The following is a 12811-nucleotide window of genomic DNA, read 5'->3' on the forward strand; positions in this document are numbered from 1 at the left end:
AATTTCCTATCTAGAACCATTTACACTTTTATTTTCCTAACTAACACCCTTTTGTTTTTATTTCCCTATCTAGCACTCTTTTGTTTTTATTTCCCTATTTAGCACCCTTTTATTTTTTATTTCCCTATCTAACACCATTTCAAAAATAAATCAAAAAATAATAAATTAATTTTTTTTTTGATAATTTTAATTTTGAATGCATTAAAAAATAAATATTTGTAATGTTTAAAATAGTTAGAAAAATAATTAATGAATAAAGAAATGTGTTTTTACAAAATAAAAATAAAAAGTAATAAATTTAAAATGTTTAGTTTAAAAATTATTTTTTAAGAATGAATCAAATAAAAAATTAAACTCTACAACAACATAAAAATTGAATATATAAACATAAATTAGTATTTATTTTTATTATTATTGATAATGTAATTATGTTAATTTCAAGTAAAAAAATACAGGACATAATTATAAAAAAACAAAGTTAAATAAGGACTGTTATGGACATAAAAGAATAACATAATCGGAAAAAAAAATGTTCATATTGTTAAACACCAAAACACACATAAAAAATATGTCCCAACATTACTGGATTGTGCACTTCTCGTCATTAATTATGTTTCATTTCGCACAAACTATTTAATGTACCATTAAAGAAAATATTAAATGAATTATCATCTTTAATTTATTTTCATTTTTATAATCAACTATCGTCTTATATCTCTACTATTTATCTTATTTGGATTTATTTTTATATCTTTTATCTTTATCTTATTTTGTTTTGCCTTTATTTTATATCTTTTATGTTTTTAGTTATTATTTTTTTTCTACCATTATTTTTTTTTTATTGTTGCTGTTTTTATTTTCTAGACTTTTTTTTTTCATTTTTTGCTTCTCATTTTTAAGCATTAAGTGTAACATTTGCATTAGTTTTTTTTAGGATTTTGCATTTATGATAGACACTTCAATATTACTTGTTTATCCACTATTAATTAATACTAATTGATTTTGGTTTTTTTGTAATCATGTCATGTATTTTTTATTTGAAATTAACATGATTACATCATCAATAATAATAAAAATAAATAGTAATTTATGTTTATAGATTCAACTTTTATGTTTTGTAGGGTTTAATTTTTTATTTTCTTTATTCTTAAAAAAATTAATTTTAAACTAAACATTTTTTATTTTATTTTATAAAAACTCATTTCTTTATTCATTAATTATATTTCTAACTATTTTAAACATTAAAAATATTTAGTTTTTAATGCATTCAAAATTAAAATTATAAAAAAATAAATAAATTATTATTTATTTATTTATTTTTAAAATTGTGCTAGATAGGGAAATAAAAAATAAAAGGGTGCTAGATAGGGAAATAAAAACAAATGGGTGTTAGATAGGGAAATAAAAACAAAAGGGTGTTAGATAGGGAAATAAAAACAAAAGGGTGCTAGTTAGGGAAATAAAAGTCTAAATGGTGTTAGATAAGGAATTTGCCCACATATATGTTCTTTTACTTTTCTAGTATATTTATTGAATATTGAATTTTTTCCTTCTTGAACTTTATATATTTTTTTATGGAATCTTTAATCATCTTCTTGAATTTTTTTCTCTTACATTTTTTAAATTATTTTAACTGTTCTTGAATTCTTGTTCTTGAATTTTTTTCTTCTTCTTGAATCATGTATTCTTTAATCTTCTCGTTCTTGAATATTTTCCTCTTGAAACTTCTTTGGATGTTTTGTTCTTGAATTTTCTTTTCTTGAATCATCTCTTATTACACTCTTTCGTGAAATATTTAATCGTCTTATTAAATTCTTTCTCTTAAATTCTTTTAATTATTTTGTTTGAGTTATCTTTTTTCTTGAATTATTTCTTCAAGAACTTGTTCTTGCTCTTGAATTCTATTTCGCTAGAATATTTATAATTTATTTTTTAATCTTCTTAATTCTTCTATTTCTTGAATCTTATTTTTCTTGAATTCTTCTTCATCTTGTTGAATGTTTTTCCGCTTGAATCTTTAATCATCTTCTTGGATTCTTCCGCTTAAATTCTTTTAATTATTTTTCTTGATTTTATTTTTATTTTTCTTCTTGAATCTTGTCTTTTTGAATCTTATAAACTGCTAAGAAAAGAGTTTACTTGAAGCTGTTGTGGTTTGATTCCTTCATTATAATTGTACTAAAAAGTTTAAATTGAAGCCATGGTTAGCCAAACCTCACACTACCAGCATCCTTTTATCAGGTTCACTATATTTATCACATTTTCTCTCTTTTTCCCCTTATTTTATTTTATCATCTAACTTCTTAATTTATTTTATACTAGTTTTGCGAAATAGTTATTACTTGTATCATTTTTTTCATTTGGACAAGTGCCTGAGAGACACGCATTGTTGTTGGCGTTTGAACTGGCAAAGCCACGAATTGCGCCTTTTTTTCATTCTCCATCTTCTTCTTCTGCTATGAGTTCCCAACCTCTGTCACCAAACAATTTCAGCGATCTCTTCGATTCCGTGGAAGCTTTTCTCTTCGATTGCGACGGTTGGTATTCTTTTACTTTCAATTCACATGTATGGAATCATTCCAATTCGCCCTCTTGCATGCGTTAGGTGTGATTTGGAAGGGCGATGAACTCATCCAAGGCGTTCCGCAAACTCTCCAAATGCTTCGCTCCAAGGGCAAGAAGATCGTTTTCGTCACCAACAATTCCTGGAAGTCGCGTTCTCAGTACGCTCAAAAGTTCCAATCCTTGGGAATTTCCGTTTCGCAGGTTCGCTCGTCTTCTTCTTTCGCTTACGATTTCAACTTCGATGTTCGCTGAAATCTTCTTGTAATCTTGTTCTTTTTGCGTTTCGCAGGACGAGATATTCTCCTCGTCGTTTGCGGCTGCTATGTACTTGAAGGTCAAGGATTTCCCTTCACAAAACAAGGTTCCTAAGTCATACTTTGTTTTATTTAATATCTTTCCGCGTGATTATTAGTTACTCGTGAATGGAGAATTTTACTGATGCTACTGTGTGCTACACATAGAGAGTCCTACATTGATTAGGAATTGACGTCAAGGTAGTTTATAGGCCTTTGTTTCTTAACTCACCAAGGTACTTTTTACGGAGGTTTAAAAAACTGTAAGGCACACACAAGAGTTAAAGTTTACAATATGTTGCAGACTTGACATCACACCATTAAAACTACAAGGAGACAGGCCATACACGTGTGGGCCTCAAGGCCTCTACCCCTGACTGGGGGCTCTATTGTTTTTTTTCACAGAAACAGTCTTACATTACTTAAGTATCGAGACTTGACCAAGGGTCATTGCTAAACACTTCTGTTCCCTAAACAACGGGGCTCTTTTCAAGAACAAGACCATGAGCTCTACGTAACACACAGTTGATTCTGTTAACTTATATGTAGAAACTCTCTCAGATTAATATCTCCAAAAATTGTTTTTTTACTTCTTTAATAAGATAAACACGCTAAGCACCGCCGTGGAATAATGAGATCCCAACTAAGTTGGCATCTTGTATTGAATTAACTTACTGACCAGCTAATTTCAGTTTCTGGAGAAACCTTTTTTCATTTTTTTTATTATTCTCTTCTCTTATTAAATACTTGTAGAAAATTTTATCCAAGCATTACCTCTGATGTAGTGATTGCTGAGTATGACAATGTTGCAGACTTAAAGCTGGAGCATCAAGATCTGTAATAGAACTTATGCTTGATAGAAAGATTATTATCATATAGAGTTGACTAATGAGATGGAAACATTCATTCCCTTTTTATACCTTAAATAGCATATTTGTTCAGGTGTATCTCTTTCACAATTAATAAAAGTTTGGAATCCTGACTTGTTAATTGGTACAATACTCGGCAATTTGAATTTTTCTTGAATGATATTCAAGAAAATAGTATTCTAAAAAAGTCATAGAATTTAAGGAACTGTTTTTCTTAGTTGGAATAATAGATGATGCATTGTTTTATTCTGTTTCCCGATTTTCAAATATGGTTTCAAATCAGGGATGATGGGAAACTGAGTCCAAGTTGAATGATCAACAAGCTTTACATACACTGCACATTTGGCGGTGACTGGTGACTGGGTAACAGCTAGGCTAACTGAAATAACGCTAAACTGACTTGACATTGTATGCTTTCCGATTAATTAAAATAAATAAGTTATAATTACCTTATTCATTTAGTATAATAGTTTTAAAAAAAATTAATTTGGTTCCTATGTTTTTTAAAATGTATCTAAATTGGTCTTTTCTGTTAAGTCGCACCTTATGGCGTCAAGTGTTGCTTATGTGGTAGAGAGAGGTGAGATTGAGAGATGTGAGGTGTCAAGTGGCGGCGTCCCCTAAAGTTGTTTGTGGCTTCTGCTCCAGTGACCAAGCCTCCAACAACGTCTCCTCTGGCTGCGGTGCCAATGAGCTCCCCACTGGCTCCATTTCCGGAGAGCTCTCCTCCTGTACTTGTGTCTACAACTGCTCCCGTGGTGGCGCCCATCACCCCAGAGCCCATGGAATCATTATTGTTCAGATTTAGTTTAATTTTCCAAAGTAAGTGGATGGGCTTAGATTCTAAGCTTAAGAGGCATTGCCTTTTGAGTAAGAAGCTCCATCTTTCCGAATGCACATATGATAACATCTAGGCACTTCAAAATGGATCAAGTGGGTTCTCCATAACTTCTATCAGTGGGTCCCCCTCAGTCAAGGTACTTGTTCCCCTTTTTCCTATATATCTTGATGGGTAACTTCATCTTTAACCCTCATTTTAAGATTTATTTGCCATGTTTAATGGGTACTTAGAATTCTTCACTCCAGAGAAATTATAGAACTCAAAAACAATCACATGAAGACCAGAAAACTTGAATCCAATAGATGTACATGGAAATTGCTAGTCAACATACTTCCCTCGGCAGGCAGGTTGATGAAAGACCCTAAGGACAAAAAAGACAAAGGCTACAGCCATGTTCAAGCAGCCTTCAAATAATAGAAATCTCAACCCAATCACATTTTCATCGAAAAGCATCTCCAAACAAACTCTGGGCCACTTTGTCATAACTGTACCTTAGCAAAAAAAGGGGACAAAGCAGCCACAAATTTTCAGATTGAAAACAATCATTCAACATGAAACACTTTGGAAAATTAAAGCCAAATCTGAACAATAATGATTCCATGGGCTTCGGGGTGATGGCGCCACCATCGGAGCAGCTGTAGGCATAGGCGCAGGGGGAGAGCTCACCGTAATTGGAGCCAGTGGGGAGCTCACTGGCGCTGCAGCCGGAGGAGACGTTGCCGGAGGCTTGGTTGCAGGAGCCACAACGGTGGGAGGAGATGCTGCCGGTGACAATACGGGGGTTACGGCCTTAGGGGACGCTGTCACTTAACACATCACATCTCTCAATCCTACCTCTCCCTGCCACATAAGCAACACTTAACACGGTAAGGTGCGACTTAATGGAAAAGACCAATTTGGATACATATTAAAAAAACATTGGAATCAAATTGAATTTTTAAAAAATCACTGTACTAAATTGAATATTGACCTTAAATATAAGGATGAATAAGGTAATTATACCTTAAAATAAAATCAGGCTGACCATTTTGTAATTTGCAGTGAAAACAAAGAATATTTTCTTTACATTACATTTTCACTTTCCTCTCATTTGATGAGACTTTTGCCGTCATTGTAAATCACCCATTTGCATACAGTTATGTGATACAATTTCCATTGGTGTTCTTTATTTTCAGGTTTATGTGATTGGTGGGGAGGGTATACTGGAGGAGTTGCGACTTGCTGGCATTACAGCTTTTGGTGGACCGGTAAGTTGTGCTCATTTATAAGTTATAACCTGTCTCCCTCTTTTTCTTTTTCCCTCATTGAAATTGAAATTCATGTTGTCCAAAGAGTTTTTTAGGAGGCTCGCACTGCTGTTCTACTAGATTAGTTTTCCTGTTCATGTTCTCTTTTGATTATAAAGTTTGTTGGTTTGGATGATTATTCACCTTGATCGAGTAGAAAACAACTTGGGGATAAACAAGCACTTGTGCTTGTGTTATTATTAAAAAGGAAACCCTTACACTAATGTTTGGTTCAAGTGATCATAGTCAACTCTATTATTAGCCTACATTTTCTTAAAGGCAATGTAAATTTCAAGCAACACAATAACAGAGTGATGTGAATCACATGATCGTCACTGAAGTTATTCTCACTAAAGCATTCATTGGTGCAGGAAGATGCAAATAAAACAATAGACCTGAAGCAGAACTGCTTTGTTGAACATGATAAGAGTGTAATGACACCTTTCTCATTGTTAATTTTTTACTTTGAATATCTTCATTGAGATCAGTGCTTGTAGTTAACTAATGGGTTCCTTTCAGGTTGGAGCTGTAGTGGTTGGTATAGATCCAAACATTAACTATTACAAGCTTCAGTAAGAGCATCTATTCCTTTCCTTTTTATTTAAAATGTTACCTCCTGGTTCATATGTCCTCTGACTCGTGCCTCCAAACAATTTTGAAATTAGAACCTTCAATGACTTTCATATATAGGAGTTGTGTATATTATGGGCATACACACACTTGTCTAATTATAATTTATGTACAGGATAATTAAAGGTAACAAAAAAAAATCCCTACATATCTGCTAAATATATCTTATATCCCTTTACGTTCAACCTAATCAATCAGATCATATCTTCAACATTTCCCCTCTAGCTAGAGCATATATGTCATATGTGCCAAACTTGTTACAAATACGATTAATGTGAGACCACATGAGAGATTTTTGGAACATATCTGCTAGCTGGTTACTAGAGTTAACAACATCAATAGTGATTTTTCCTGGGAGCACTTCCTCTCACAAAAGGACAGTCTATCTCAACGTATTTAGTCTGTTCATGGAAGACTGAATTAGAAGATGCAATACGATGAACATCTAGATCGCATATAAGCTTAGTGCCCTGAATCTCCCCCAATCGGGGCTGCTGAAGGAGTTGTCATTGCCATGTAATTTCACTTGCAGATGCTGCCGTGGCACAATATTTGGCTTTAACACCTGATTTGACAACTATATTCTGGTACTTGCTCCTCCATGAGATTAAATTACTTCCAATGAGAACTCATTAACCTAGAGTGGATTGTCTGTATGATTGTGATTCTGCCTAATTTGCATTAGAGTAACAATCAATTTAGGAATTGCCTTTGTTCTCATATAAGCATTCAGGACCTGGTGCATTCTTGATGTAACAGAGGATGCACATCACGACATTCCAATAACTATCACAATGGGCATTGAGGAATTGACTTACTTACTGTTGATGTGATATTGGGCCTAGATCCTGAGGTAATTGAGTCTGCAAGTGACTACGATATCTTTTCGGGTCTTCCAAAAGGTTTCCTTTGCACGAAAGAAGTTTAAGGTGATGATCCATAGGGGTACCACTAGGACGACACTCAAGCATGCCAGTCTCGATGAGGATATCCAAAGCCTATGTCCATTGGGAAATGACAATACCTGAAGTAGATTGAGCAACCTCAATGACCAAAGAATATTTGAGCGATCCAAAATCCTTTGTTTGGAACTCATTTTGAATGAAGACTTTAGTCGGTTGATACACCTCAAAATCATATGAAGATATACCACCAAATAAAACCATAGGCCAAAAATGAAGAATGAAGGAAGAAAATCAAGTGATCAACTTTGTAAAAGGTCATACCAAACTGAACTAGAGCCGAGCTAAAATAGCCAAACTAGGCACAAGGAGATTGCTTCAAGCCATAAAGGAGTGTCAGAAGTGAAATGACAAACAAAATGAGAGCCAATAGAAGCAATAGATATTGGGGTTGATCCATGTAAACCATTTCCTGTAGCTCACCATGTAAGAATGCATTTTTAGTATCTAATTGGTGAAACAACCAATGACAAATAACAACCATGACTAGAAATAGACTAACCAAAGTAATTTGAGCATAGCCTTTTTCCACCAAACAACCTTTGAATGTAAGAATGCATTTTTAGTATCTAATTGGTGAAACAACCAATGACTGACAAATAACAACCAGGACTAGAAATAGACTAACCAAAGTAATTTGAGTATAGCCTTTCTCCACCAAACAACCTTTGAACTGATCAATATTACCATCCGATCCAACCTTCTTTGACCCGATGAAAACCAATAATAGTCTTATTTGGAGGTAATTGGACTAGTTCCCATATGCCACTGGTATGTAAAACAATCATGTCATATAATACCATTTTTTGCCAACAAGGATTAGCCATACCTTCACTTATAGACATAGGAATAAACATAGGATTAGCCATTTTTTGATCCTTTGTTCTCTCTTTTTTCTTGTGCAATTATTGTCCTTTGTGGTGAATAATATAGTGATTGTTTCTTTCAATCAAACAACATATGTATAGTTGCCATTTCATCGCCCCACCCCTCTCATCAAACAACATATGTATTGCTCATTCATATGCTGCCCCATGCACCACTACGTGAACCAGTCTTTGTGCACTTGAGGTACATGCGCATGTCCTTATTCGTGCAGAATGATTTCTGGAGTGATCCACCGTTTGACTACCATGTCCCCCTTGCTCCAACGAACCCTTGTTTGTGTTCATTTGGATGTTGTTTGATTTCCATTGCCCAATAGATATATGGGCCACACTGTAAGAATTGAGATAGTGATAAAATAGGTAATTACCGCACATGTTTGTCAAGCTAGGCGAGCTTACCAGAATAGGTAAATATTACCAATATGAATTATTAGCTCTAATACCATGTAGGTTTACAATAATTATGTGTTATGGGCATACACACACTGACCTATTTATAATCATATGTATTGGATGAAAGGTAACAAAGTAAAATAAAATCCCTACTTATTTGCTAAATATATCTTATATTCCTATTTACATTCAACCTAATCAGATAATATATTCAATATCATATCATATTTTCAACATATAGTATCAAAAGAACTATATTGTATTTGTTAGTATGATCTGAAGTATCCATGACATTGCATGAAATTTTGAAGTTTCTTTTAGATGTTTGAGTTGTTATGTAAATCTTCATATGGGTCTTGAAGCCCAAATCTTGATGATATTGTCTTTGACATCAACATAGTTGCAGATTACCTACAAAGAACTGTGGTGCTTAAGTTAACAAAGGTATTGCAAGTGAGATCCTACATGGGTGGGCGGGTTGCCCCTTTATATAAAGTGAAATCCTTGTGAAACAAAAAGTTAGGATCTTCTATAGTTACAAATAGTTATCCTCTAAGTGAGGGAAGTATGTGATTTTATCCTCTTAAGAGTGGTAAGATCTTTGTGGTCAGATCTTTAGAGGACTTTAGTTGACAACAATTTGTTTGCATTAAAGCTTTGTCTTACAATTTGGACTTAGGGCCTAACTTTAGAGGTGAATAGTGTCCAAACTTTATAAGCTCTATTTAAGTCATATCCCTAGTTGATATTAAACTACCTCAAAACAACTTCTAAAGAAGGTGAACTAAGACAAACTAGGGGTGATTGCAATTAAAGTGGCCTTGCATCACTCCTCCTCATGTCCATGGCTACTATCCTAATGCAAGCTATCCAACAATAGTTCTAAGATAATATTTGATAACGTTTTGGAATTTGGATTAAAGGTCCAATTCAACTCCACAAAATTAGCATGTAAGGACGATTGTCTTAGCTTTATCAGCTCTATTAAGCAATATCTCAAGTCAATGTGAGATTAAACTACCACTGCTACAATTAAGGTATCCTAAAGAAGCTGCAACTAAGGCAAACTGGTGTACTAGGTGTGACTGTAATTAAGGAAGTTTTCCAACTATTTGTATGGATGCATTTGTAGACTGTTGAAATGACTAATAAGTTCATAATGCTGTGAGAATGATTTAATAAACAACTACATTTGTTGAGAACATTAATGGTGTGGTAAGTGGTTTTTTAGTTAATTAACCCAAAGCAGAATAACTAAAATTAGGCTCTGCATATTAATTTTATTATGCTTTAGGTGAATGGCATATATTTTTTGTTTATGTTATTACAAAATAGGTGGATAAAATCATCAAAGTCTTAGTTATATATGCCAACATTATCTTATATTCTAGCCATATATATTTAATTACTTGCCTTTTTAGTTGTTTCATATTTTGTTATTTCAATGTCATCTGATAGGTACGGAACACTTTGCATACGAGAAAATCCAGGATGCCTTTTTATTGCCACCAACCGTGATGCAGTTGGACATATGACAGCTTTGCAAGAATGGCCTGGTCCTTTATTCAACTCCAATTTACTCTTAAACAGTGTAGAATTAGTATGCAACTTGATTTTATGTCCTCATAAGAAATCTTGGATTTCAGGTGCGGGATGTATGGTTGCTGCTATATGTGGATCAACCCAGAAGGAGCCTGTTGTGGTGGGGAAACCATCAACCTTTATGATGGAGTTTTTACTTAAGAAGTAAGAAAGTTAAATGCTTAACTCTTTGGTCTTTCCGTAAGGTTTTGTCTTTTATGTTATAGTTTTGTCAGCATATATAACTTACTCTTTTTTGGGAAGATTCAACGTAAGTTGCTCCAAGATGTGTATGGTGGGTGATAGACTAGATACGGATATTTTGTTTGGACAAAATGCTGGTTGCAAAACACTTCTAGTTCTTTCAGGTAACGGGCCTTGTCTTTTTCTTTATCATATATGTTACTAGAGAAGTCGTTCATAACATATTGCGATTATTTGTATTGTGCAAACAGGTGTCACAACTCAGTCAGATCTACAGGACCCTTCAAATAATATTCAACCTGATTACTATACAAATAAAATTTCTGACATGCTTGACTTATCATAAGCATGAATGGGTTCTTTCCAATTTAGACACACTGTTCTTCTATTTAATTTTTTCACAATCTAATTAAGCTTATATCTGAATCTCTGTTACATCACTTCGTTGTGAGGTGTTTTTCTCCAAGCATTAATAGAAGCGATATTGGTTCTCCTTTGTGAATCAGAATTATTTTATAATTGCACTGTATGCTCATCTCGTTACAGAATATAAAGTCACGACGAGGGGAAATTACTCGTTCTGGCATTTCAATAAAGGAGGCATGCAATTTTTTATATTTCTAATGCTGCTGTACTTCATTTAATTTTTTTTGGCTATTTGTATAACACTAGCTCGAGTGCTTCATAAAGTATGTTTTTGCTGCAGGGGTTCTTAGAACATATAATTTTGCTCAGAATTTGCAGCGCCTATTATTTATCTCATGTATTAATTGCAGTTTAAGCAGCACTTGCAAGTATACAATTTTCATGAGTGCCTGATGATATGAAAAAGGAGAGGAAAAAAGATGAAAATGAGAGAAGGTTGGGTTGGTAAACTTCCTTGAGAATACATAGGTCACCTTTCTTTGATGATTGTGTTATACTAGTCCTGTACCCGTGCACAGCACGGTAATTTTATAAAGAAAAAAGAATTACAATAATTCCTCTAAGTATATGTGAATATGAATGAATAGTATGTAAATGATTATTGATTTTTTTCCCGATGCATTCTTTTAAGAAAATAAATAAATAAATTAAATATTATTATATAAAAAATAAACATCAATGTATACGAATAAATAATTATAAATAATACACATAAAAAAATAAATTATTTAAGTATTAAAAAATTGACATAAATTTATATTGAGGATAAAAAAATGATTTATTTTAAAAGGCAAGCAATTTGAATTTTATTATTTGGTATGTTAATATCTCTTTTAAAAATAATTTTATCGTGTTCTTTGAAGTTATTTAACCTACAGAAATTCTTCTTCCATCCCATTCTAAGTTTTGTTAGTTTTATATAACTAAATATATGTGTATATATATAAATGTAAATGAATATGATAAAATAAATAAAAAAATAAAAAAAATATTAATATATAAGAAATAAACATTGGCATTAGAAATAAGTAATTTTAGAAATTTATTTCTTTAAGATTATTATTTAACTATGAAATAAAATAATTTAAGATTTTTATTTATTTAGGATTTTAAAAAACTTAAAAATTTATTAATTTTAGATTTTTATGTAAGAATGAAATTAAATAATTTAGGATATGGATTTATTTAAAATTTTGATTAATTTAAAAATTTTATTGATTTTCGATGTGTATCTACGAATGAAATTACAAATTTTTGGATTTTTGTTTATTTTAGAATTTTGAAAAACATAAATTTTTTATTTATTTTATATTTTTATTTAAGTAGGAAATAATATAATTTTTGATTTTGTATTTATTTAAGATTTTTAAAAACTTTTGAAATTTTATTTATGTATGACAAAATAAGTTATGATTTGTGTTTTTTTAGGATTTGGAGCTTTTAGAAATTTTATTTCATTTCAAATTTTCATTTAAGTAGGGCATTAAATAATTTAAAATTATTATTTAATATTATTTTAAATAATTTAAGAATTTTATTTATTTCAAATATTTTATTTAAGCAGAACATTAAATGATGTATGATTTTTATTTGTTTAAAATTTTAAATAATTTAGAATTTTTATTTTGAATAATTTAGGAAATTTATGTATTTGTAAAATTTTTATTTAAGTATGACACTCAATAATTTAGGATTTGTATTTATTTATAATTTTAAATAATTTATGTATTTTATTTATTGCAAATTTTCATTATAATTTAGGGTTTGTATTTGTTTAGAATTTTAAATAATTTAAGAAATTTTTATTGCGATTTTTTATTTTAGTATGACATTAAAAAAATTAGGATTTCTATTTATTTAGGATTTTGAATAAT

The 12811-nt window shown here is 31.6% G+C and overlaps 1 protein-coding gene across 2 annotated transcripts; it reads left to right on the forward strand.

The window, feature by feature from the left end:
* The first annotated feature begins 1555 nt into the window (after positions 1-1555).
* On the forward strand, positions 1556-11135 carry PGLP2 (2-phosphoglycolate phosphatase 2). 2 transcript variants are annotated; one of them, XM_068640121.1, is made up of 11 exons: positions 1556-2241; positions 2370-2537; positions 2606-2766; positions 2855-2926; positions 5744-5815; positions 6226-6285; positions 6374-6426; positions 10185-10282; positions 10373-10472; positions 10572-10675; positions 10763-11135. In XM_068640121.1, exons 2-11 carry the CDS (start codon positions 2459-2461, stop codon positions 10855-10857), a joined length of 894 nt encoding a protein of 297 aa, XP_068496222.1. In that variant the 5' UTR covers positions 1556-2241; positions 2370-2458; the 3' UTR covers positions 10858-11135. The 2 variants fall into 2 exon arrangements, with proteins under 2 accessions (XP_068496222.1, XP_090159593.1); XM_090303467.1 differs by having other exon boundaries at positions 2199-2241; positions 2323-2537.
* Positions 11136-12811: the final 1676 nt, after the last annotated feature.

Source organism: Phaseolus vulgaris, chromosome 6, assembly GCF_051622355.1.
Source record: "Phaseolus vulgaris cultivar YP4 chromosome 6, ASM5162235v1, whole genome shotgun sequence".
NCBI classification, from domain to species: Eukaryota; Viridiplantae; Streptophyta; class Magnoliopsida; order Fabales; family Fabaceae; genus Phaseolus; species Phaseolus vulgaris.